Source organism: Oncorhynchus mykiss, chromosome 5 (assembly GCF_013265735.2).
Source record: "Oncorhynchus mykiss isolate Arlee chromosome 5, USDA_OmykA_1.1, whole genome shotgun sequence".
NCBI classification, from domain to species: Eukaryota; Metazoa; Chordata; class Actinopteri; order Salmoniformes; family Salmonidae; genus Oncorhynchus; species Oncorhynchus mykiss.
The window spans coordinates 71,152,363-71,178,228 of record NC_048569.1 but is presented as its reverse complement, the minus strand read 5'-3'; the positions used below and the strand labels follow the sequence as shown (position 1 = coordinate 71,178,228).

The 25,866-nt window shown below is 41.2% G+C and overlaps 1 protein-coding gene across 4 annotated transcripts; it reads left to right on the top strand.

Annotated features, from left to right (window-relative positions):
• Window positions 1-603: 603 nt before the first annotated feature.
• Window positions 604-14,910, top strand: LOC110524473 (zinc finger protein 79). 4 transcript variants are annotated; one of them, XM_036978283.1, is made up of 7 exons: window positions 604-673; window positions 1,262-1,320; window positions 10,250-10,330; window positions 10,466-10,669; window positions 10,747-10,971; window positions 11,223-11,337; window positions 13,862-14,910. In XM_036978283.1, the coding sequence occupies exons 3-7, from the start codon at window positions 10,271-10,273 to the stop codon at window positions 14,578-14,580; spliced, it is 1,323 nt and encodes a 440-aa protein (XP_036834178.1). In that variant the 5' UTR covers window positions 604-673; window positions 1,262-1,320; window positions 10,250-10,270; the 3' UTR covers window positions 14,581-14,910. The 4 variants fall into 4 exon arrangements, with proteins under 4 accessions (XP_036834178.1, XP_036834180.1, XP_036834181.1 ...); XM_036978285.1 differs by having other exon boundaries at window positions 10,250-10,363; XM_036978286.1 differs by lacking the exon at window positions 1,262-1,320 and having other exon boundaries at window positions 606-673; window positions 10,250-10,363.
• Window positions 14,911-25,866: the final 10,956 nt, after the last annotated feature.

Genomic DNA, 25,866 nt, shown 5'->3' with positions numbered 1-25,866 from the left:
TCTATTTGCACACACTGTATATAGATTTGTCTATTGTGTTATTGACTGTATTTCTGTTTATCCCATGTGTAACTCTGTTTTTTTGTTGCCCTGCTTTGCTTTATCTTGGCCAGGTCGCAGTTGTAAATGAGAACTTGTTCTCAACTGGCCTACCTGGTTAAATAAAGGTGAACATTTATTTTTTAATTTTTTTAAATGATGGCCTACCCGGGTCAATCCCTAAAAACGCTGGGCCAATTGTGCTCCGTCCTATGGAACCCCCAATTACAGCCTGGAATTGAACCAGGGTCTGTATTGATGCCTCTAGCACGGAGATGCAGTGCCTAGACCGCTCCACCACTCTTTAATGAGTAGGTGTCGGAGGATGGGAATAAATAATAAATTATGAATATATAATAATGTAGTACAATACCACCTCATTAAGGGTCTGTTATTCTTGGTACACTGGTCTCTATTTCATAACGAAAAGGCCTAGCTTGAATGATTATCTGACACAACTGTAGGGCAGTATGATTCACTTTCATGTATGCCCAGTAGGTGGTAGTAAAATAGGAAAGTGTTTTCAAAGTCGGTGGTAGTTTGGTCTTTTTGAGTTTCCGTATATACAACCACAATAATATTACACGACCCTCCGATACTCCTGTTAAGCATCCATGTAACCAACTACCGAAAGGTAAATATGTTTTATGTATTTATCTAAACATATGAACTTTATAATATTGTCATTTGATGACAAGTTGGGTGTGTAGCTAACTATTCAAGCCATCTCTTTGCCAGCTATAACTAATCTAGTTAGTTAGCATAGGGCAATTCAATTTACTAGTGCTTAACCAAAGATGGTGCTAGTACCGTATAACAAAGAGTGTAGCTATAACGTTACGTGTTTGAAAACTGTAGGTATAAAACCCCATAAGGACCGACATGTGAAGTTTATAAGAGCATATTGGGTGTCAAATGAAAGCAAACAGTGTCTCTCTGTGTGTGGTCCTTCATAATAAAATGTAGCTGGGATATCTTGGTAGATCTATCCCTCTTAGGACATTTCGAATACAACACATCCACTTGATGGCTTTTGACTATGAAGAGGGTCTCTGATTGGCAGGAGAGGGACATACAGTTGTGTGTCCTTTCTCAAATGCAGTTTTGAATGGGGGAATCAATTGATTGTTATCATCTTGATACTAGTAGTTCTGTAATAAAAATGGATTCCATTGTATGGAATACAATTCCATCGTTCATTCCACTCATGTATTATTCACAGATTGTCACCATGCCACTGACAAATTATGAAAAGCAAAGGAGAAGGAGTATTATGAGGAGGTAAAGTAGAAACATAAAAATGAATATATGTTTGAGAAAATCACAGGCTAAAAGCCCAAGAAAATAGATTTATTGTGTTGAGTTTTATTAATTACCCTTTCAGATGTCCATACAAATTGCTAAGTTATTACCTTGATGAGAGCATAAATGACCTATTTCTTCCTCTTTGTACCTATTCAGGCTACATCATCATGAATAGAATTACATTAAAATCCATACGTAGGGGCCTCCCGGGTGGCGCAGTGGGCTAAGGCACTGTGCCACCAGAAACTCTGGGTTCGAGCCCAGGCTCTGTCGCAGCCGGCCACGACCGGGAGGTCCATGGGGCAATGCACAATTGGCCTAGCGTCGTCCGGGTTAGGGAGGGTTTGGCCGGAAGGGATATCCTTGTCTCATCGCGCACTAGCGACTCCTGTGGCGGGCCGGGCGCAGTGCACGCTGACCAGGTCGCTAGTTGTATGGTGTTTCCTCCGGCACATTGGTGAGGCTGGCTTCCGGGTTCGATGCGCGCTGTGTTAATTAAGAAGCAGTGCGGCTTGGTTGGGTTGTGTTTCGGAGGACGCATGGCTCTCGACCTTCTTCGCTCCCGAGCCCGTACGGGAGTTGTAGCGATGAGATAAGACAGTAACTACTAACAATTGGATACCATAAAAAACGGGGTAAAAAATAAATAAATCCATAAGTATCCATCATCAGGTACCCAGGATGTCATTCTGTTGCCAGTGTTAATCCACTTCACTTAATGTAGTTTGATAATCAAACATTTTTTTTCAAAATAAAGTTGGCTTTAAAGCAGACTGCCCATTCTTTCTGCAGACATCTTTGAATCAGAGCAGATATTTATTGAAGCCCATTCCCGCCACCTCAAATTAATAAAAATCTCAAAATGTTGAGATATAATGTCAAACATTTTAAGATACTAAATCTAACTCAAGAGTTTGAGATAGTTGACCATTCTTATAGGATATGTTTCTTCATTTGTAACATTGTGTGGGAATTCCACAGATGTCCCCACAGGTCCCAGAGTGGTGAGTGGGGGGGCTGTTTTCCTGGGGCCCAGAGTTTTTCCTGATATGGTAGGCTAACCTAACAAGGTAAAACTCTGGACCCTAGTTGTCTGGTATGACATAGTAATAAATACACTGTAAAACGGTTTTAAATGGGCTATGGTGGACCAGATTAAAAAAAATATATATATATATATATATATATATATATATATATATATATATATATACACACACACACACACAATAACTGTGATTGGGCATTACAACTAACAGGGCTCTGAGCTTGATTTATGCAGGTTTACATTTCACATTGCTTTTGGGTTGTAATCATATTTTAATGCTTGCATGAATATCACGCGGAATATATGTTCATGTCATTGTCACTAATCAACTGCATTACACTAAGAAATAATTCAAATTTAGATGCTAACGAATGCTAACCATAAGTTAATGCATCTGATGGTTATCTAGCATGCTAGCAGTGACTGCTACGTCCTAAATAAGTGTTTGCAGCAATAACAGCTCAATTTTATCTAAGCGACTGTCTTTAACAACAGTCCTAACAACATTTAGGGCTTTTAGAACATATCATGTATTAGAAAATGTAGAGGAAAATCACTACTCTCTCATGATTGAAGCCTGTATCATTGTTGCTAATATTAGCAATGCTAAGTAGCTAACCCAGCTGCTGCATCTGAAATAGTGTTTTCAACAATAACAGCCAAATACAGCCTAAGCGACTGTCCAAGCAACCATCCAACAACACTGTAAGCCTATTGGAACTACATTGAACAAAAAATATAAGTGCAACATGCAACAATTTCAAAGATTTTACTGAGTTACAGTTCATATAAAGAAATAAAATTTTATTTGTCACATGTGCCAAATACAACCTTATACAGTGAAATGCTTACTTACAAGCCCTTAACCAACAATGCAGTCTTAAGAAAGAAACCTAAAAAAAGAAGAGCAGTGGCTTCTTCACTGGGAATGTGATGAAAGAAATAAAAGCTGAAATATATATTTCTCTCTACTATTATTCTGACATTTCACTTTCTTAAAATAAAGTGGTGATCCTAACTGACCTGAGACAGGGAATTTTTACTAGGATTAAATGTAAGGAATTGTGAAAACTGAGTTTAAATGTGTTTGGCTAAGGTGTATGTAAACTTCCTACTTCAACTGTACACCACACCTAATCATTGAAGTGTTTTTCTTTATTTTTACTATATTCTACGTTGTAAAATAATTGTGAAGACATCAAAACTGAAATAACATATAGAATCATTTAGTAACCAAAAAAGTGTTTAAAATATCTAAATGTATTTTATATTTGAGATTCTTCAAATAGTCACCCTTTGCCTTGATGACAGCTTTGCACAGTCTTGGCATGCTCTCAACCAGCTTCATAAGGTAGTCAGTCACCTGGAATGTATTTCCATTAACAGGTGTGCCTTCTTAAAAGTTCATTTGGGGAATTTCATTCCTTCTTAATGTGTTTGAGCCAATCAGTTGTGTTGTGACAAGGTTGGGGGGCGGTATACAGAAGATAGCCCTATTTGGTAAAATACCAAGTCGTTTTGATGGCAAGAACAGATCAAATAAGCAAAGAGAAACGACAGTCCATCATTACTTTTTAAGATGTGAAGGTCAGGAGGGGACTGAGCAAGAGGGGACTGAGCAGGCACCCCTGAGGGGCCCCCGTGTTGAGGATCAGAGTAGTGTGATGGGGCGCCCCATCAGGAAGTCCAGTATCCAGTTGCAGAGAGAGGTGTTTAGTCCCAGAGTCCTTAGCTTATTGATGAGCTTTGAGAGCACTATGGTGTTGACCGCTGAGCTGTAGTCAGTGAATAGCATTCTCACATAGGTGTTCCTTTTATCCAGGTGGGAAAGGGCAGTGCTGGAGTGTAATAGAGATGGCATCTGCGGTGGATCTGTTGGGGCGGTATACATATTGGAGTGGGTCTAGGTTTTCTGGGATAATGGTGTTGATGTGATCTATGACCAGCCTTTCAAAGCACTTCATGGCTACAGAGGGTGGGTGCTACGGGTTGGTAGTCATTTAGGCAGGTTACCTTAGTGTTCTCAGGCACAGGGACTATGGTGGTCTGCTTAAAACATGTTGGTATTACAGACTCGGACAGGGAGAGGTTGAAAATGTCAGTGAAGACACTTGCCAGTTGGTCAGCACATGCTCGCAGTACACGTCCTGGTAATCCATATGGCCCTGTGGCCTTGTGAATGTTGACCTGTCTAAAGGTCTTATGCACATCGGCTGTGGAGAGCGTGATCACACAATCTTCCGGAGCAGCTGGTGCTCTCATGCATGTTTCAGTGTTATTTGCCACAAAGTTACTTTAGAAGTAGTTTAGCTCGTCTGGAAGGCTTGTGTCACTTGGCAGCTCTCGGCTGTGCTTCCCTTTGTAGTAGAGGTCGACCGATTATGAATTTTCAACGCCGATACCAATTATTGGAGGACCAAAAACAGCAGATAACGATTAATCGGCCGATTTATTTATTTTTTATTTGTAATAATGACAATTACAACAATACTGAATTAACACTTATTTTAACTTAATATAATACATCAATAAAATCAATTTAGCCTCAAATAAATAATGAAACATGTTCAATTTGGTTTAAATAATGCAAAAACAAAGTGTTGGAGAAGAAAGTAAAAGTGCAATATGTGCCATGTAAGAATGCTAACGTTTAAGTTCCTTGCTCAGAACATATGAAAGCTGGTGGTTCCTTTTAACATGAGTCTTCAATATTCCCAGGTAAGAAGTTTTAGGTTTAGTTATTATAGGAATTATAGGACTATTTCTTTCTATACCATTTGTATTTCATATACCTTTGACTATTAGATGTTCTTATAGGCACTTTAGTATTGCCAGTGTAACAGTTTAGCTTCCGTCCCTCTCCTCGCCCCTACCTGGGCTCGAACCAGGAACACATCGACAACAGCCACCCTCTAAGCAGCGTTACCCATGCAGAGCAAGGGGAACAACTACTCCAAGTCTCAGTGAGTGACGTTTGAAACGCTATTAGCGCGCACCCCGCTAACTAGCTAGCCATTTCACATCGGTTACACCAGCCTGATCTCGGGAGTTGATAGGCTTGAAGTCATAAACAGCGCAATGCTTGAAGCATTGCAAAGAGCTGCTGGCAAAACGCACGATAGTGCTGTTTGAATGAATGCTTACGACCCTGCTGGTGCCTACCACCGCACAGTCAGACTGCTCTATCAAATTACAGACTTAATTATAACATAATAACACACAGAAATACGAGCCTTACGTCAATATGGTCGAATCCGGAAACTATCATCTCGAAAACAAAACGTTTATTCTTTCAGTGAAATACCGAATCGTTCCATATTTTATCTAACGGGTGGCATCCATAAGTCTAAATATTCCTGTTACATTGCACAACCTTCAATATTATGTCATAATTACGTAAAATTCTGGCAATTTAGTTCGCAACGAGCCAGGCGGACCAAACTGTTGCATATACCCTGACTCTGCGTGCAATGAACGCAAGAGAAGTGACACAATTTCACCTGGTTAATATTGCCTGCTAACCTGGATTTCTTTTAGCTAATTATGCAGGTTTAAAAATATATACTTCTGTATATTGATTTTAAGAAAGGCATTGATGTTCATGGTTAGGTACACGTTGGAGCAATGCGCACCGCATCGATTTATATGCAACGCAGGACACGCTAGATAAACTAGTAATATCATCAACCATGTATAGTTAACTAGTGATTATGATTGATTGATTGATTGTTTTTTTATAAGATAAGTTTAATGCTAGCTAGCAACTTACCTTGGCTTCTTACTGCATTCGCGTAACAGGCCTCCTCACGAGGCAGGGGGTTAGAGTATTGGACTAGTTAACCGTAAGGTTGCAAGAATGAATCCCTGAGCTGACAAGGTAAAAATATGTCGTTCTGCCCCTGAACAAGGCAGTTAACCCACCGTTCCTAGGCCGTCATTGAAAATAAGAATGTGTTCTTAATTGACTTGGCCAGTTAAATAAATAATTAAATCGAACAAATCGGCGTACAAAAATACCGATTTCCGATTGTTATGAAAACTTGAAATCGGCCCTAATTAATCGGTCGACCTCAACTTTGTAGTCTGTAATGGTTTTCAAGCCTTGCCACATCCAACGAGCGTCAGAGCCGGTGTAGTACGATTCGATCTTAGTCCTGTATTGATGCTTTGCCTGTTTGATGGTACGTCGGCGGGCATAGCGGGATTTCTTATAAGCATCTCAGTTAGAGTCCCAATCCTTGAAAACGGCGGCTCTACCCTCTAGCTCAGTGCGGATGTTGCCTGTAATCCATGGCTTATGGTTGGGGTATATACATACAGTCACTGTGGGGATGACGTCATCGATGCACTTATTGATGGAGCCAGTGATTGATGTGGTGTACTCCTCAATGCCATCGGAAGAACCCCGGGAACATATTCCAGTCTGTGCTACCAAAACAGTCCTGTAGTTTAGCATCTGATTCATCTGACCACTTTTTAAAATTTATGTAGTCACTGGTGCTTCCTGCTTAAATTTTTTGCTTGTAAGCAGGAGTCAGGAGGATTGAATTATGGTCAGATTTGCCAAATGGAGGGCGAGGGAGAGCTTTGTATGCGTCTCTGTGTGTGGAGTAAAGGTGGTCTAGAGTTTTTTTCCCTCTGGTTGCACATTTAATATGCTGGTAGAAATGAGGTAAAAATGGATTAAAGTTTCCCTGGAGAGCCACCTCTGGATGAGCGTTTTCCTGTTTGCTTATGGCCGTATACAGCTATTTGAGTGTCGTCTTAGTGCCAGCATCGGTTTGTGGTGGTAAATAGACAGCTACAAAGAATATAGATGAAAACTCTCTAGGTAGATAGTTTGGTCTACAGCTTATCATACGATACTCTACCTAAGGCGAGCAAAACCTAGAGACTTCCTTAGATATCGTGCACCAGCTGTTATTTACAAATATACATAGAACGCCACCCCTTGTTTTACCAGAGGCTGCTGTTCTATCCTGCCAGTACAGTGTAATACCTGCCAGCTGTATGTTATTCATGTTGTTGTTCAGCCACGACTCGGTGAATCATAAGATATTACAGTTTTTAAAGTCGCGTTAATAGGATATACATGCTTTTAGTTCGTCCATTTTATTATCCAGCGATTGTACGTTGGCCAATAGTACCGATGGCACGGACTGATTAGCCACTCGTTGCCGGATCCTCACAAGGCACCTCATTCTCCTTCCGTGAAACCTTTGTCTCTTTCTCCTGCGAATGACGGGGATGAGGGCCTGTTCGGATGACTGGAGAAAATCCTTTAAAGAAGTCTCATTAAAGAAAATTCTTAGTCCAATTCAAGGTGAGTAATCTGATGTCCGGAAGATATTTTCGGTCATAAGAGACGGTAGCAGCAAAATTATGTACAAAATAAGTTACAAACAATGCAAAAAAACAAACAAAATAGCACGGTTGGTTAAGAGCCTATAAAATGACAGCCATCCCCACCAGGGCCATTATGCGAAATATATATATAAAAAACTATTGAAATGGATTGATTAAGCCAGAATCTTCTGATTTCATATGACTGGGAATACAGATATGCATCTGTTGGTCAGAGATACTTTCAAAAAAAAAGTAGGGTCGTGGATCAGAAAACCATTCAGTATCTGGTGTGACCACCATTTGCCTCATGCAGCGTGACACATATCCTTCGCATAGAGTTAATCAGGCTGTTGTTTGTGGCCTGCGGAATGTTGTCCCACTCCTCTTCAATTGCTGTGCGAAGTTGCTGGATATTGGCGGGAACTGGAACACGCTGTCGTACACGTCGATCCAGAGCATCCCAAATATGCTCAATGGGTGACATGTCTGGAGGCCATGGAATTGGGACATTTTCAGCTTCCAGGAATTGTGTACAGATCCTTGTGACATGGGGCCGAGCATTGTCATGCTGAAACATGAGCTGATGGCGTTGGATGAATGGCACAACAATGGGCCTTAGGATCTCATCACGATATCTCTGTGCATTCAAATTACCATTGATAAAATGCAATTGTGTTCGTTGACTGTAGCTTATGCCTGCCCATACCATAACCGCACTACCACACTCTGTTCACAATGTTGACGTACCTACAGGATGCCAATTGCAAGCTCCCTCAAAACTTTAGACATCTGTGGCATTTTGTTGTGTGACAAAACTGCACATTTTAGAGTGGCCTTTTCTCGTCCCCAGCCCAAGCTGTGCCTGTGTAATGATCATGCTGTATAATCAGCTTCTTGATATGCCACACCTGTCAGGTAAATGGATTATCTTTGCCTATGGAGAAATTATCACTAACAGGGATATAAACTAATTTGTGGACAACATTGGAGAGAAATATGCTTTTTGTGCATATGGAACATTTCTGGGTTATTTTATTTCACCTCATGAAACATGGGACCAAGTTGCGTTTTTTTTTTTTCAATGTAATAAAACGTATGAAGTTTACAAAAAATATTGGCTATTTGTAAAGTGCTCAATAGTTGCCGGAGCTGCAACTTCAACTGTGATGGTGGGAATGGTTTTGCCAAATGGGATGTTTGAGCCTTGAACAACAGAAAAATATTGGAGTAAAATGACTATAAATATCATTCTATTTAAAATATTTCCAGATGTTATTAGACATTAACAATCAGAGCAACATATAGATAGCAAGGAGTTCCAATATGATCAGAAAACTACAAATAGGTTATATAGATAGCTGAAAATGACAGAGAAGCAATTTCACTCAACAGTCAATAGATGTGACATCATATCTATGTATTTTTGACTTATGTATTTTGAAATTTCGACTTGCGTATCTCAATATGTTTGAGATATTAAATGAAAAATTGGTGGCGGAAATGGGCTTAAATAGATATTTAACCGTTTTTGGAAAACTTGGTCACGTAAAAACGGATATTCATAACGTCATTCTGTTGACAAACTGTGCATCTGCACAGTTATTTAACAAACCGTACAACTCTATGAACAAGGCTTACTTTTTTACAAAAACTCATCTACTTAAAGTGGCACTCCAAACTTCTTTTCACCTCATTTAACACCTGATTTACTTGACTAAAGGCACATCTCAATAGGTGGTCCAGATATGTCATTACGTAGTGGGGCCTTTGCTTTTTTGTTCTCTTTATTGTTCCTCAAGCATGGGAACACATTGCCCTCCATCATTCTTAAATAGAAAAAGTTTGGAACCACCAAGTCTCTTCCTATAGCTGTCCGCCCGGCCAAACTGAGGAATCGGGGGAGAAAGGCCTTGATCAAGGAGGTGACCAAGAAACCGATGGTCACTCTGACAGGGCTCCAGAGTTCCTCTGTTGAGATGGGAGAACCTTCCAGAAGGACAACCGTCTCTGCAGCACTCCAGCAATCAGGCCTTTATGGTAGAGTTGTCCAGATGGAAGCCACTCCCCAGTAAAAAGGCACATGACAGCCCACAATATTCTCTGGTCTGATGAAACCAAGATTGAACTCTTTGGCCTAATCCTGGTTTTGCTTTGTCATTATGGTGTATTGTTTGTAGATTGAGTGGGGAAAACAATATAATCCCTTTTAGAATAAGGCTGTAATGTAACAAAATGTGGAAAAGGTCAAGGGGTCTGAATACTTTCCGAATGCACTGTATACTTGGGATATCGCTTTTCAACACTAAAAGTAAAAAAATCGCTGGAGCACATCTTTAAACTTTGCAATTAATAGTTTTTGTTTGAAATTTTTCACTTTGAAATGTATGTTCCGTTACTATGGAATTTCCCTTTGCTTATGTCAACATTGGTGCCGTTGTTGACTTTCATATGGGCTTTGTTGAGCCTTTTGATCTTATTTAACATTTGGGTGGTTTGTTTTGTTATTGACAGGTCACTGGTCATCTACTGAAGATGGATCCAATGGATAAATATGGGACATATGAAAGCAGTGGTCAACCAGAAGAGCTTTTTGTATGTTAAACCATATTTTATGCATTCTTCAAAGTGAGAAACAATTACATTTTACAATAGCTTAAACAATCGGCTATCCATTAACAAGTTTTATTGGTCAAGTTGAGTTTATTCACCAACCATGGTCTGTTCTAGGATCACTCACTACATTGGAGTGAGGTTAAAGAGGAGGCTGAAGAATGTCCGATTTCAGCTGTCTCGTTAGGAGTTGAAACATCCCAGGTTTGTCCAAAGGAGGACCCTGATGAACAAGATCCCTCATTTGAAACAGTTTCAGACATCTATGGAGTTACAGAGCAAGAGCATGGACATAAAGGCATGACATATCTCAAAGTAAAGGTTTGTGTCTACTCAACATTTTGCAAGCCCACTTACAAGCCCAGAGTTGTTGTTAGAATTATGTTTTTTTGTGTCAGGTGCCGCCTTCTCCAGTCGCAGTCAAAGAGGAGTCTGAAGAATGCTCCCATCTGCCAGTAGATGAAGAGGAAGTTGCCTTAATTACAGTGAAGAAAGAAGAGAATGAAGACTGGTTGAAGTCAGAAGATGAGGATGTTGTAAAAGTGTCAGTGCCTTGGGAACCGTTGGAAACATCATCATGCTCAGATACAGAGGACAGTGAGATGGAAAGTGATAATGTGAAAGTGAGTTCAACCATGTAATAACGTACTGAGTGAAATACACACTTTGAGATGTTTTGTAGGGTTAGCTTCTTGTAGGGTCAATTTAAAAGTTTCTTCATTCCACAAGTTGATTTGACTGTTTTGACACCCTACCTATTAAAAGCTGTGTACCCCAATCCACAAACCTAGCTCTTGGGCCAAGTTAGTATTTCCCCAATTCTTGAAGGTAACTGACTTTCTGACTGAACTGAATCCGCTTCTCTGTTTCAAAGGACTGTGAAAACCATGAGAGTGACATTTCACGAGGTTCAATGATTGAAGATTGTAGCAGGATTGATCCAGGGATGACGCCAGATACAGATGTGAAAACTAATGCTGTCGATTTCAGTGAGTACCATTGGTGGGGTGGGTTGCAGTTGTGGTGTAGATATAGCTGCGGGAAGTAGTCTGGGGGTGGGGGTGCTGTGATTGTTTTGCAGTGGGGGGGGGGGGGCGCAGAATTTATTTGGGGCCAATGCTGAAGACATCTATATCAAGGGTTCCCAAAAATGTTCAATCAAGGCCCCCCTTTCAGCATTGGGGAACATCCTTTTACATCAGCCTAAAACCCCAAACATCAAGCAATGCAAATGTAGAAGCACGGTGGCTAGGAAAAACTCCCTAGAAAGGCAAGAACCTAGGAAGATGCCTAGAGAGGAACCAGGCTTGAGGGGTGGTCAGTCCTCTTCTGGGTGTGCCAGGGGGAGATTATAACAGTACATGGCAAAGATGTTCAAATGTTCATAGATGACCAGCAGGATCAAATAATAATAATCACAGTGGTTGTAGAGGGTGCAACAGGTCAGCACCTCAGGAGTAAATGTCAGTTGGTTTTTCATAGCCGAGCATTCAGAGACAGCAGGTGCGGTAGAGAGAGACGAAAACAGCGGGTCCTGGACAAGGTAGCACGTCCGGTGAACAGGTCAGGGTTCCATAGACGCAGGCAGAACAGTTGAAACTGGAGCAGCAGCACGACCAGGTGGACTGGGGACAGCAAGGAGGTATCAGGCCAGGTAGTCCTGAGGAATGGTCCTAGGGCTCAGGTCCACCGGGAGGAGAGGGAGAGAATTCGAGCATACTTAGGATAAGGACACAGGATAAGACAGGAAAAATACTCCAGATATAACAGACTGACCCTAGAACCCCGACACAAACTATTGCCGCCCCGTCAGATGATACCCCCTTGACCCGACCAACCAGGCAGGATATAACCCCACCCACATTGCCAAAGCACAGCCCCCACACCTCTAGAGTGATATCTTCAAATCACCAACTTACTACCCTGAGACAAGGCTGAGTATAGCCCACGAAGATCTCCCCATGGTACGAACCCGTACACCAGTAAGCCAGTGACTCAGCCCCCATAATAGGGTTAGAGGCAGAGAATCCCAGTGGAGAGAGGGGAACCGGCCAGGCATAGACAGCAAGGGTGGTTTGTCACTCCAGTGCCTTTTCGTTCACCTTCACACCCCTGGGCCAGACTACACTCAATCATAGGACCTACTGAAGAGATGAGCCTTCAATAAAGACCTAAAGGTCGAGGCTGAGACTGCTTCTCTCACATGGATAGGCAGACCATTCCATAAAAATGGAGCTCTATAGGAGAAAGCCCTGCCTCCAGCTGTTTGCTTACAAATTCTAGGGACAATTAGGAGTCCTGTGTCTTGTGACCGTACGGTATGTGTCTTTATGTCCAGCATGACCAAATCGGAAAGATAGGTAGGAGCAAGCCCATGTAATCCTTTGTAGGTTATCAGTAAAACCTTGAAATCAGCCCTAGCCTTAACAGGAATTCAGTGTAGAGAGGCTAGCACTGGAGTAATATGATCACATTTGGTTCAAGTCAAGATTCTAGCAGCCGTGTTTAGCACTAACTGAAATGTATTTAATGCTTTATCCTGGTGCCCGGAAAATAGAGCATTACAGTAGTCTAATCTAGAAGTGATAAAAGCATGGATTAACTTTTCTTGTGTCATTTTTGGACAGAAAATTTCAGATTTTTGTAATGTTACGTAGATGGGAAAAAAGCTGTCTTTTGAAATAGTCTTGATATGTTCGTCAAAAGAGAGATCAGGGTCCAGAGTAACGCAGAGGTCCTTCAGTTTTATTTGAGATGACTGTACAACCATCAAGATTAGTTGTCAGATCCAACAGAACATCTCTTTGTTTCTTGGGACCGAGAACTAGCATCTCTGTTTTGTCCGTTTAAACGTAAAAGATTTGTCGCCATCCACTTCCTAATGTCTGAATAACAAGCTTCCAGTGAGGCCAATTTTGGGACTTCACCATTGTTCATCGAAATGTACAGCTGTGTATCATCCGCATAGCAGTGAAAGTTAACATTATGTTTCCGAATGACATCACCAAGAGGTAAAATATATAGTGAAAACAATAGTGGACCTAAAACAGAACCTTGAGGAACACCGAAACGTACAATTGATTTGTCAGAGGACAAACCATCCACAGAGACAAACTGATATATTTCCGCAGAAAAGATCTAAACCAGGCCAGAACTTGTTCGTGTAGAACAATTTGGGTTTCCAATCTCTCCAAAAGAATGTGGTGATCGATGGTGACAATCATCGATTAGAATGACGATCGCAGTGACCGGGCAACAACTCTTACAGTTTCAACTATTGAATCCTGCAAGATAATGTTCTTAATTATTTAAACTACCTTTTTTGCCAAAGCAGAGATGCTGAATAGTTGTTTTGCCTGCACTACAGATGTTATTGGTCCGCTAATACTAGTAAAAGGCCCAGTGCACTACTTTTGTGGGGGGGGGGGGGGGGGGGGGGGTTCTTCTAAAAATAAGATTTCATAGCTCAATAGCTATGGTTCTATTTTTGATGTTTTTTTCTCTTTCCTTTAGGTGAATCTAAAGGGGGGTCCTCCTTCTACCCATGCCCCCATTGTACACTTGGTTTCACCATAGAACGTTTTTTCCATGGGCATCTCAAGAGGGCCCACCCTGAAGAGTACATCGCTCTGCTGAAGTCTGGGGAAATAATAGCAACAAAAAAAAAGTGTTCACAGCTGCCCCCAGCCACATGCCCGCAATGTGGCAAGAGCTTCTCCAATAAATATGTTATGGAAAAGCATCAGAGGAGTCACACAGGAGAGAAGCCATATCACTGTGCAGACTGTGGGAAGAGCTACGTCTTTGCTGATTCACTCAAAAAACATACAAAAAGATGTGGGAAAGGATTCCGAAGACAAACCCAACTGACCAGCCATGAAACGATCCCCACAGGAGAGAGACCATATAAATGCTCTCAGTGTGGAAAAGGATACCGAACACCAGCCAGTCTAAAAGCACACCAGAAAACCCACCCAGGAGAAAAGCCTTATCAGTGCTCTCAGTGTGACAAATGTTTTGGCTTTTCCAGAGACCTTAAGAGACACAGATGGACTCACACTAGTGAGAGACCATATACATGCTTTGAGTGTGGCAAAGGATTCGTCGAACAAACCCAACTGACTAGCCATGAGCTTATTCACACAGGAGAGAGACCGTATAAATGCTCTCAGTGTGCAAAAGGATACCGAAGACCAGCCCATCTAAAAAGACATAAAATGACCCACACCTAATGATTGCCTCCGGGGTAAGAAATCATTCTACTGGCTGGAAGATTTGATAACTTGGAACTTTGATATGCCTGTAGAGTATATTAACTCTGGAACTTTGATATTCCCGTAGTATATATGTTATGTAAAGTTCAACAATATATAGAAAAAATTGCTACATCGAAAATTATATATATTCAATATTTATGTTTTCAAATATTTATAAATTAACAGGTTTGCTGTGTCTGTCAGCGTACTGTCCAGAACATGGAGGCGCTACCAGGAGACAGGCCAGTACATCAGGAGACGTGGAGTAGGCCGTAGGAGGGCAACAACCCAGCAGCAGGACCGCTACCTCCGCCTTTGTGCAAGGAGGAGCAGGAGGAGCACTGCCAGAGCCCTGCAAAATTACCTCCAGCAGGCCACAAATGTGCATGTGTCTGCTCAAACGGTCAGAAACAGACTCCATGAGGGTGGTATGAGGGCCCGACGTCCACAGGTGGGGGTTGTGCTTACAGCCCAACACCGTGCAGGACGTTTGGCATTTGCCAGAGAACACCAAGTTTGGCAAATTCGCTACTGGTGCCCTGTGCTCTTCACAGATGAAAGCAGGTTCACACTGAGCACATGTGACAGACGTGACAGTCTGGAGACGCCATGGAGAACGTTCTGCTGCCTGCAACATCCTCCAGCATGACCAGTTTGGCGGTGGGTCAGTCATGGTGTGGGGTGGAATTTCTTTGGGGGGGGCGCACAGCCCTCTATGTGCTCGCCAGAGGTAGCCTGACAGCCATTAGGTACCGAGATGAGATCCTCAGACCCCTTGTGAGACCATATGCTGGTGCGGTTGGCCCTGGGTTCCTTCTAATGCAAGACAATGCTAGACCTCATGTGGCTGGAGTGTGTCAGAGGTTCCTGCAAGAGGAAGGCATTGATGCTATGGACTGGCCTGCCCGTTTCCCAGACCTGAATCCAATTGAGCACATCTGGGACATCATGTCTCGCTCCATCCACCAATGCCACGTTGCACCACAGACTGTCCAGGAGTTGGCGGATGCTTTAGTCCAGGTCTGGGAGGAGATCCCTCAGGAGACCATCCGCCACCTCCTCAGGAGCATGCCCAGGCGTTGTAGGGAGGTCATACAGGCACGTGGAGGCCACACACACCACTGAGCCTCATTTGGACTTGTTTTAAGGACATTACATCAAAGTTGGATCAGCCTGTAGTGTGGTTTTCCACTTTAATTTTGAGTGTGACTCCAAATCCAGACCTCCATGGGTTGATAAATTTGATTTCCATTGATAATTTTTGTGTGATTTTGTTGTCAGCACATTCAACTATGTAAAGAAAAAAGTATTTAATAAGAATATTTCATTCATTCAGATCTAGGATGTGTTATTTTAGTGTTCCCTTTATTTTTTTGAGCAGTGTATAATTGTACACATAGGGCCTAATATAGACACCCACCAAAAAAAGAATGCAGAAAGTGTTAATTAAAAAAAAAAAATGTAAAAGGCCATTATGCCTGACTTAGATTGGATGCATTCCGATTTTTCTGTAGCCTCTGTGGCCAACGACCCAGGCACACATAATAATGCCATGAATAGCGGTAGCATTAATCTCACCATTTGAATCTCGCCATCGCTCTTTTTATACTGAACAAAAATACAAAAGTTAAATGTAAAGAGTTGGTCCCATGTTTCATGAGCTGAAATAAAAGATTCCAGAAATCATTCATACAATTGTCAATCATAAAATTATTTCTCTCAATTTTTTTGCACACATTTCTTTACATCCCTGTTTGTAAGCGTTTCTCCTTTGCCCAAAATAATCCATCCACCTGACAGGTGTGGCATATCAAGAAGCTGATTAAACGGCATGATCATTACACCGGTGCACCTTGTGCTGGGGACAATAAAAGGCCACTCTAAAGTGTGCAGTTTTGTCTCACAACACAATACCATAGAGGTGTCAAGTTTTGAGGGAGTGTGCAATTGGCATGCTGACTGTAGGAATGTCCACCAGAGCTATTGCCAGAGAATTTGTTTGTTTCTCTACCATAACTGCCTCCAACATCGTTTTAGAGAATTTGGCAGTACATCCAAACAGCCTCACAACCGCAGACCACTCACAACTCATTCTGATTTGCTGGGCCTGGCTCCCCAGTGGGTGGACCTATGCCCTCCCAGGCCCACCCATGACTGTGCCCTTGCCCAGTCATGTGAAATCTATAGATTAGGGCCTAATGAATTTATTTCAATTGACTGATTTCCTTCTATGAACTGTAACTCAGTAAAATCTTTGAAATTGTTGTGTTTATATTTTTGTTCAGTATATAATGAAAAGGTGACCAAAAACCAGATTCCTTTTTTTAAGGGACGGATTTGTATGGAAAGCCAAGTGGAAGGGAACATTATATGTCGTCATCCTCATAATAACCGTGCGTGGTTTAACCGCAACAGAATAGTACCCTTCAACTGAAGCAGCGGGAAAGTAACGAGTGTCCACATCTCTCACAATCATACCATTACTATACTTATAATGGTTTAGGACCATCACCTGACGACCGGTAAAACAGTCTAGCACCCACGTGCTAATCTACGTTACTTTTTCCCCTAGCTCACGCCCGGGAGGCAGCCCATTTCCAAAATGAATGCAATCCCTTTTTACCCTGGGAAACTCCTCCCGCTTGGGCAACCTGTGTCAGATAATCAAATCCATTCAATATCTCATGTGAAGTCTTCCAAAAACACATTTGCACATGAATTCACATGTGAAATTTCACTTGCACGTGACTTCACGTGAAATTGTACAAATGTTAAGTGTTCCAAAAGCACATTTTCACACGTGAAATGCGATGTGTAGTTTCATGGTATCACATGTTGAAATTTTGCATCTCCATGTCACATTTATTTAACATGAGATCATGTTTAGTTTCATATTATCACATTGCTTCACATGTTGGATATGTTATCAAATTAACTTCACATGTGATCACACAAGAACTCACTTGTTCACATGTGGAATGCATTAGTTTTTTCCATAATGGACACCACAAACATTCAATTGTTTAGTCCATATGTTGTTTAGTTTTCTATTGTTTAGTTGAGAAGTGCCAATTAATGGAATGTTAAAATAAATTATTATTTCTGCTGCACAAAATGTTAAACATGGCAATGTTGTTCTCATGTTCTCAATACAGGCTTTTAATATTTCATTGCATGTCATGATTGATTAATCTTTTTCAAACTGCTACATTTCACCCCAAACCCTATTACAACTGACCCCTTAAGTGGGGTATATTGTAACATTTCACTCCTTATATCTGAGACAGTCACAACTTGTCTGTTTGATTCAGAGACACAATACCTATACCAATTTGTAGCAGAGCCTTTTTAACAAAGCCTTTTTAATTCTATGTGCTGTGCATTTTGCTAAGATATTCGGATCGCAACACTGTAGTGTAAGGGGCCTCCAGTTTTTAGATAGACTGGCTCTTTAAACTTACCACACCTGGGTCCAGATTCAGTAATAGTGAAATCAAACCTTATTGATGAGTACCTGATACTTTACAACTTTTATAGCAGTGGTTAAAACATGCTAATTGTGGATATTTGAGTAGATCAAAAAAGGTTTAATATACCTCAACTGTTATGCTATCCAGCCCTGGAATTTTCCCTAAAGCCTAAAGGCTTTAATTGCATCAAGACGTTTTTCTGTACAGCTGTTCATTTTACACTATTCTTATTCAAAGAATACTTACAATTCAGTTAGTGGTACCGGAGGAGACTGAAAAGAGAACGTATGCTAAAAGTACTTTGCATCCTCTTTCAAATATCATTTGGTGAATCAAGGATGACTCCATTTGTAACAAGTAAATACTTTTTCCTAGCATTTCTATGAATTTTTCTAAATGTTTCATCCAATTCACTTTATTTTTATAATACATGTACTGTTATTTCTTATTTCCTTTATTAATATGAACTCTTTTTACCTACAGTCGTGGCCAAAAGTTTTGAGAATGACACAAATATTAATTTCCACAAAGTTTGCTGCTTCACTGTCTTGCAGAATATCAGTCTGTCTCTGATGTTTTTCCTGGAGAAAAGTGGCTTCTTTGCTGCCCTTCTTGACACCAGGCCATCCTCGAAAAGGCTTCACCTCACTGTGTGTGCAGATGCACTCACACCTGCCTGCTGCCATTCCTGAGCAAGCTCTGTACTGGTGGTGCCCCGATTCCACAGCTGAATCAACTTTAGGAAACGGTCCTGGCCCTTGCTGGACTTTCTTGGGCGCCCTGAAGCCTTCTTCACAACAATTGAACCACTCTCCTTGATGTTCTTGATGATCCAATAAATGGTTGATTTAGGTGCAATCTTACTGCCAGCAATATCCTTGCCTGTGAAGCCCTTTTTGTGCAATGCAATGATGACGGCATGTGTTTCCTTGCAGGTAACCATGGTTGACAGAGGCAGAACAATGATTCCAAGCACCACCCTCCTTTTGAAGCTTCCAGTCTGTTATTCAAATTCAATCAGCATGACAGAGTGATCTCCAGCCTTGTCCTCGTCAACAATCACACCTGTGTTAATGAGAGAATCACTGACATGATGTCAGCTGGTCCTTTTGTGGCAGGGCTGAAATGCAGTGGAAATGTTTGTTTTTTAACAACAAAAAAACAATCAGTTGGGGACACGTAAAATGTCTGCCTTCTTCTATGGCGCCACTTTAGGGTACGTGTTTATTTTGCTCCAGAGTCCAATGGCGACGAGGTTTACACCTCTCCAGCCGACGCTTGTCATTGCTCATGGTGATCTTAGGCTTGTGTGCGGCTGCTCAGCCATGAAAACCCATTTCATGAAGCTCCCGACGAACAGTTCTTGTGCTGATGTTGCTTCCAGAGGCAGTTTGGAACTTGGTAGTGAATGTTGCAACCGAGGACAGCCGATTTTAACGCTCTATGCGCTTCAGCACTCGCCGGTCCCGTTCTGTGAGCTTGTGTGGCCTACCACTTCGCGGCTGAGCCTTTGTTGCTCCTAGATGTTTCCACTTCACAATAACAGCACTTACAGTTGACTGGGGCAGCCCTAGCAGGGCAGAAATTTTACAAACTGACTGGTTGGAAAGGGGGCATCCTATGATGTTGCCACGTTGAAAGTCACTGAGCTCTTCAGTAAGGCCATTCTACTGTCAATGTTTGTCTATGGAGATTGCATGGCTGAGTTATTGACAAATCAAAAATCTGTTTTTATGTGTCAATTTAAACCAGTGTAAATCCACTCCACAGTGGCTTATCAACTTGAACATTTTCATCTCTGTCACAGATGTCCCTAAGATATGAACCACACTGAATTTGGTATTGATATGTAAAAAAAAACAAGGAAACGATTAAGTAAGTCTTTGCATATGTAACGCTAATCCTCAAGATCATCTACAATCATCTTCTCCTCATGAACCGTACATCAGATTCACTCCAGATTTTGGATTGTTGCTGCATTCAAATATAGCCGCACTGTACCAATAGATGCACATTAATACATATGCTAATGCTAAAAATACTTTAAAATTCTTCTTCTCATCAACCATAAGTCATATTGACTCCAGATTTGGTATATAGACTCAATGAATTAGTCTCTAATGAATTTGAGAATGATTAGCTGCGCTATTCAAAGACCGACACACTACACCACTAGATGGCACCATAACACACCAGGGCTATAAGAACTGAACCAATGGACATGGGGCCATGAAATTTGATATGCAAATCTTGGTTCCTACATGATAGAGTGCTTGCTTTGTTGTCCAACAAATCTTGTCCTTTCTGTCATCCTGTGAACCCTGTTCATTGCTTCTCGCAGCTATATGTCTAGTTAATCTACAGATTTTAGTTCCTCTTTCAGAATAAGATCTCATTAACACCTCTGTGTGATCCTCAAGAGTATGCTTGCTTTGTGTGTATCGTTTCTGTTTCCATACTCCATGCTTCCCAGGTGTGTCAGTAAGGAGCAACATGGTGTCTGGTAAGAATGGGGACAGCATCACAGCTAAGTGTCTCTATAGCAATATCCTGGAAGAGAGTGAGAAGATGTTGTGTAAGAACGGGACAGCTGCTGCGAACCGAAGCTCCTACCTCACTGCATAGGGAGAACAAGTGTCTCAGGACCGCGTCAACCTGCTTATCGATAGGGAGAATCGCACCTTCACTGTGACAATGAGACACCTGGAGATGAACGACACAGACTGGTACTGATGCATAGCAGGAGACCAGCATATCCCGGTGTACACCTCAGTCCTCAATGCATTCAACGCGTGTCAGCTGATAGTGAATCTGTGATGGTCTATCACATATCAGGCTTTGTCGTCCCCTTCAGATGACAAATAATGCAGTTGAAAAACCATTGTACTTCTTAAATATTTAATTTTCAAGAGAAATCTATTGAAGAGAATAATAGTCTTACTTGTTTGTATTTAATTTACAAGTGTCCAGCATGTGGTGCTTGCTGTATAAATCTAATGAAGTACTTTTCCTTTCCTTTTACAACAATATCTCCTCCAAACATGAACGTTGGTCTTGACTGAGAGAAATGTATGATGATAACCCAAGGTGAAGATGAAACCATTATTTTGTATTAGTGTAGATATACTGTAACAATGAGGCTAATTTGGGGAAATGTTTTGATGTTTTCTAGCTGGGACTGGGAGAGATATCTGGATATTCTGCTGAAAGTTGCTGTTGGCCTGGTTTTTTGGGCATGCACCTGGCTGTGGTCTTCTGTAATGAACACATTATGATTATGAAAACTCATTAAGAACCAGAAGGGTGACAATCAAAATCCACATGGGTTTACTAACGTTACTAACATTACTCATGGGAGACATAATGATGAGATTCAGCTCTTCAATGGAAGTAATTGTGACAAAGACTTGGATTGCTGTGGACAAAGATGAGATAATAAGAAGCAGTGTTCATGCAGGACTAAGCAGGTTACCTAGTGGTGGCATGTAGACAACCTGTTGTCTACTGTCCTGTGATGAGCTACAGATCTCCTGGCTGATATGTTCAGAGATCTCCTGCAGGCCTGAGAAGTTCTGGACAAAGAACACATTTTTGGGACAACCAGTTATTTTAATCAGACCCATCACTGATAAATTGGAACCCCCGATGGCATACAGAGACACTAAGATTCTTCAGCTCCTCGAAAGAGACACTTTTCTCATGGCGCTCACTGCCAATGATTACCAACCCAAACTTAGTAATTTGTTCTCCTCTCCTCTCACTCCTCTCACACCGTCGTCAGTCCCACTCATAATTTCCCGGTGTGGGTAAGTCTCTGTGGCAGAACCATTTGTGTGACTTTCAGATCCCAGATGTACTCTAGGATCTCCCTGTTGTTCAGGAAGTGCTGACATTGAATGCAGCCACATCACTATGTCAACTGTATGGAACCAGGCCCACCCAAACCTGGTCCTGCCCCAGGTAGGAGCAGTGATCTGAGGAAGTCCTTGATACGCTCAAGCTCCTGAGAGCTGATGCTCTGGGATCTGTCTTCCAGAACAATCATGATATTGATGGCAGCTCCCTGGGAACAGACTAACAGAACAAACATGAATTGCAAGTCTACCTAATTGTTTAAAATATAATGTATAGGGTTTTCAGGATTTAACAAGTGACATCAATAAGGGACCATAGCTTTCACCTGGAAATTCAAATTGTCATCAACATTAATTTTAGGGGAAGGAAACCTGGGTAAAAATCCTACTCATTCACAATCCAGGCTGGTGTACAGTACCAAGTGAAAGTCAACACACTCCTTGCACAGTCTTCACATTTTGTTGCCATATAAATAAAACAAAACTTTGATTAAATTATATTTTTTCCTACTCCACTCTTTAAAATATATTTATTTTATTTTATTATTATTATATATATATATATATATATATATATATATATATATATATATATTCTTACATTTAACGAAGATGTCTTGATTCCGCATGTCTTCACACCGTCCCCAAGTCAAGAACAGACTCTGGGAAACGCACAGTACTACAAAGAGCCATGTAACATGTAACTTAAGATGTAGAAGGCAGTAAAATCTGATTTTAAAAAACAGATAAAACTACACTACTACACTACTTATGGAACAACGCGGACTGTGAAGAGACACACACAGGCACACACACACACATACATATGCACACAGGCGTGTGTTAATAAATCATCCATTCTGTTTGCAACAAGGCCGTAAGTAATACTGCAAGACAACATGGTAAAGAAATGTCCTTTTACTACAGACTTGGGTCAAATTCAATACTACACAACACGGAGTGAAATCCAATGTATTTTCAAGTATTTTGGAGGCAGCATCATGTTATGCTTGTCAGTAGCAGGGACTGGGGAGTTTGTCAGGATCAAAATAAATATGAAAGGAGCAAAGCCCAGGTAAAAAAGTTATAGGAAATCCCACCTCAGTCTTTTGTAAACCCTGGGATAGTAGACAAAAGTAAATGCCAAAGACACACCATCATTGCTTTCTAAGAGCTCTTTCGTATTCATGAGAAATTCAGAGACAAGGTTTGAATATTGCTGTCCGTCAATAATTCCCAACCAAACGTACTGAGCTTGAGTAAGTTTGATAAAAACAATGGATAAATGTTGCCATAGGTTTTGTGCAAAGTTAGTAGAATCTCATTCAAAATGATTCACAGCTGTAATGGCTGTCAAGTGCTTCCACCAAGTATTAACCCTGGGGTGTGCGCAATAAAGACATCATTGTTGTTTTATTTTGTATTAATTTAGTTTTAGTTACATTTTTTTAATTTGAAGTAGAGTAGGTTGTGTAGATCGGTAGGAAAAACATCTAATTTATTCCCTTTTTGGATATAATTTTAAGGCAGCAAAATGTGAAGACTGTGCAAGGGGTCTGTAGACTTTCACTAGTGACTGTAAGTACCTGTTGGGGTGTTGGACACCTTCTCTGCCAGGTGCCAGTGATCTTGAACAGATCTTGCTTTGAAGTGATTTCAATACCAATGGCCATGAGAGAAACACCATGTTTCCTCAGCAGCTTTGCTGACCTTTCCATGTCAAAGGGATCCGTGGCTTGTCCATCTGTGATGACCATCCCAATCTGGGGAACACCCTCACTTGCCCTGCTGCCTTTACCCTTCTGAAACAGAGCCATCATAGACCGCAAGGCCTTTCCAGTATATGTGTTACCTCCCAGTTGTAGAACGGTGTATACTGTATACCCTTCAGGATTTCCCTTCTGGTCATATGGTCATTGAGCCTGAACACAACATGTGGTGAGTTACTACACTTTATCAGGCCAATTCTGATATGGTCGGTGCCTGAAAAAAAAGCACGAACCACGGTATCCAGAAACTTCTTCATAATCATAAAGCCTTTTGGTGGTATGCTAAAAGAGTCCTCCATAAGTGTAGCAACATCAGCCTTCACTCCCTGTGGGCAGACTGAAAAAAGGGTAGACTTGATGATAGTGTAACATTAGAAATTAACAAAATATAGTAAAACTATTGAAAATTATTATATATTGTACTACCTTCTCCCTGAGATTCTAACACTTTGGTGTGGTAGACAATCAGCAGGAAGACAAATGTCCATTTGGCCCCCATTTTTTGTTGAAAGACAATTTCAGACATTACAATAACTCCTATTTTATTAAAATATCATTACTATGACTAAGTGCTGTTATATTACTTACCTGAGTCATCAAGAACACATCTCCACTTTTTACCAGCAATTGTCACTCACTCAGAATTGACTGTTCACCCTTTAGAATGTAGGTTGTGGGAGACACAAACCTTCTCTGCCAGCAAAGTACTAATGTCCGTCCTCAGATCACAGCTCTTATTGTGATATGGAAGTATAATTGCCATGGTAACACAACACCCATGCACACACACAAAGAAGGATTCACAAATGATGTGTGAGTGTGATTACACAGCATTATCATTATCATCACTTAACAACACTACATGACCAAAAGTATGATTCATTCATCGGACTGCCAGATGGTGAAACGTGATTCATCACTCCAAAGAACGAGTTTCCACTGCTCCAGAGTCCAATGGCAGCGAGCTTTACACCACTCCAGCTGACGCTTGGCATTTTGCATGGTGAACTTAGGCTTATGTGTGCGGCTGCTCAGCCATTGAAACCCATTTCATGAAGCTCCCGACGAACATTTATTGTGCTGACGTTGCTTCCAGAGGCAGTTTGGAACTCGGTAGTGAGTGTCCTACGTGCTACAGCACTCGACGGCCCCGTTATGTGAGTTTGTGTTGCCTACCACTTCGCGGCTGAGCTGTTGTTGCTCCTAGACGTTCCACTTCACAATAACAGCACTTAGAGTTGACCGGGGCAGCTCAAGCAGGTTAGAAATTTGATGAACTGACTTGTTGGAAAGGTGGCATCCTATAACGGTGCCACGTTGAAAGTCACTGAGCTCTTCAGTAAGGCAATTCTACTGTCAATGTTTGTCTATGGAGATTGCATGGCTGTGTGCTCAATTTTATACACTGTCGGTGGCTGAAATAGCCAAATCCACTCATTTGAAGAGGTGTCCACATACTTTTGTATATATAGTGTATTTCCTGTGAAATTCTCATAAATGAACAAAAAACCTGCTATGGTCCAACACTTGTGGTAAAAAATACCCACTAGTTCAGTTGGTTACAATAGTAAGTTGGATGTAGAATATGCACGGGTGTAGCTAGACCATGTACTCTCAATTCACACTATTTTGAGAGCCTGACAGTATTGGATTTCCAGGTCTCCTGCTGTGAACAGAAACAAATGTCAATGGTGCTACTGCTCAATTTGTTTTCCATTTGCAAGTCCACCGCCGTCTCTGTCCAGGTTACTAAAACCTCCGTCGATTTTCCCCCAACATCTGCTAACCTTTTAAAAGTGCCCCAAAATCTTATTGACTTTCTCATCCCTTCAAAAAGCCATTCACACTGGCAGACTCCAATTATTATTTCCAAATGAACAGAACATGTTTTGATGGGTATATGTGAAAAGCCCTGCTGTTTCTGGTTGTTTATGTTATGGAAAATGTTGCTAATTCTGTTTATGACAATATTGTTGCAGAAAATAGCCATCTATACAGATTCCACCCTCTCTATCTAGCCTTGTGTATCCACACCTAGCACCTGGCTACCACTGGACCTCATGAGTAGGGCCCTGTGTTTAGGACACAAGGCTTTCAATCCTTTTATTTGACGTTTTCCATACAGACAAAACCAACAATAACACGGAGCAATCGACATATACAAAATAC

Coding starts and splice junctions, on each gene's coding strand:
- LOC110524473 (XM_036978283.1), top strand. CDS start 10,271: ATGGATCCAATGGATAAATATGGGACATATGAAAGCAGTGGTCAACCA. Junction 10,670..10,746: donor TGACATATCTCAAAGTAAAG/GTTTGTGTCTAC, acceptor TTTTTGTGTCAG/GTGCCGCCTTCTCCAGTCGC. Junction 11,338..13,861: donor AACTAATGCTGTCGATTTCA/GTGAGTACCATT, acceptor TCTTTCCTTTAG/GTGAATCTAAAGGGGGGTCC.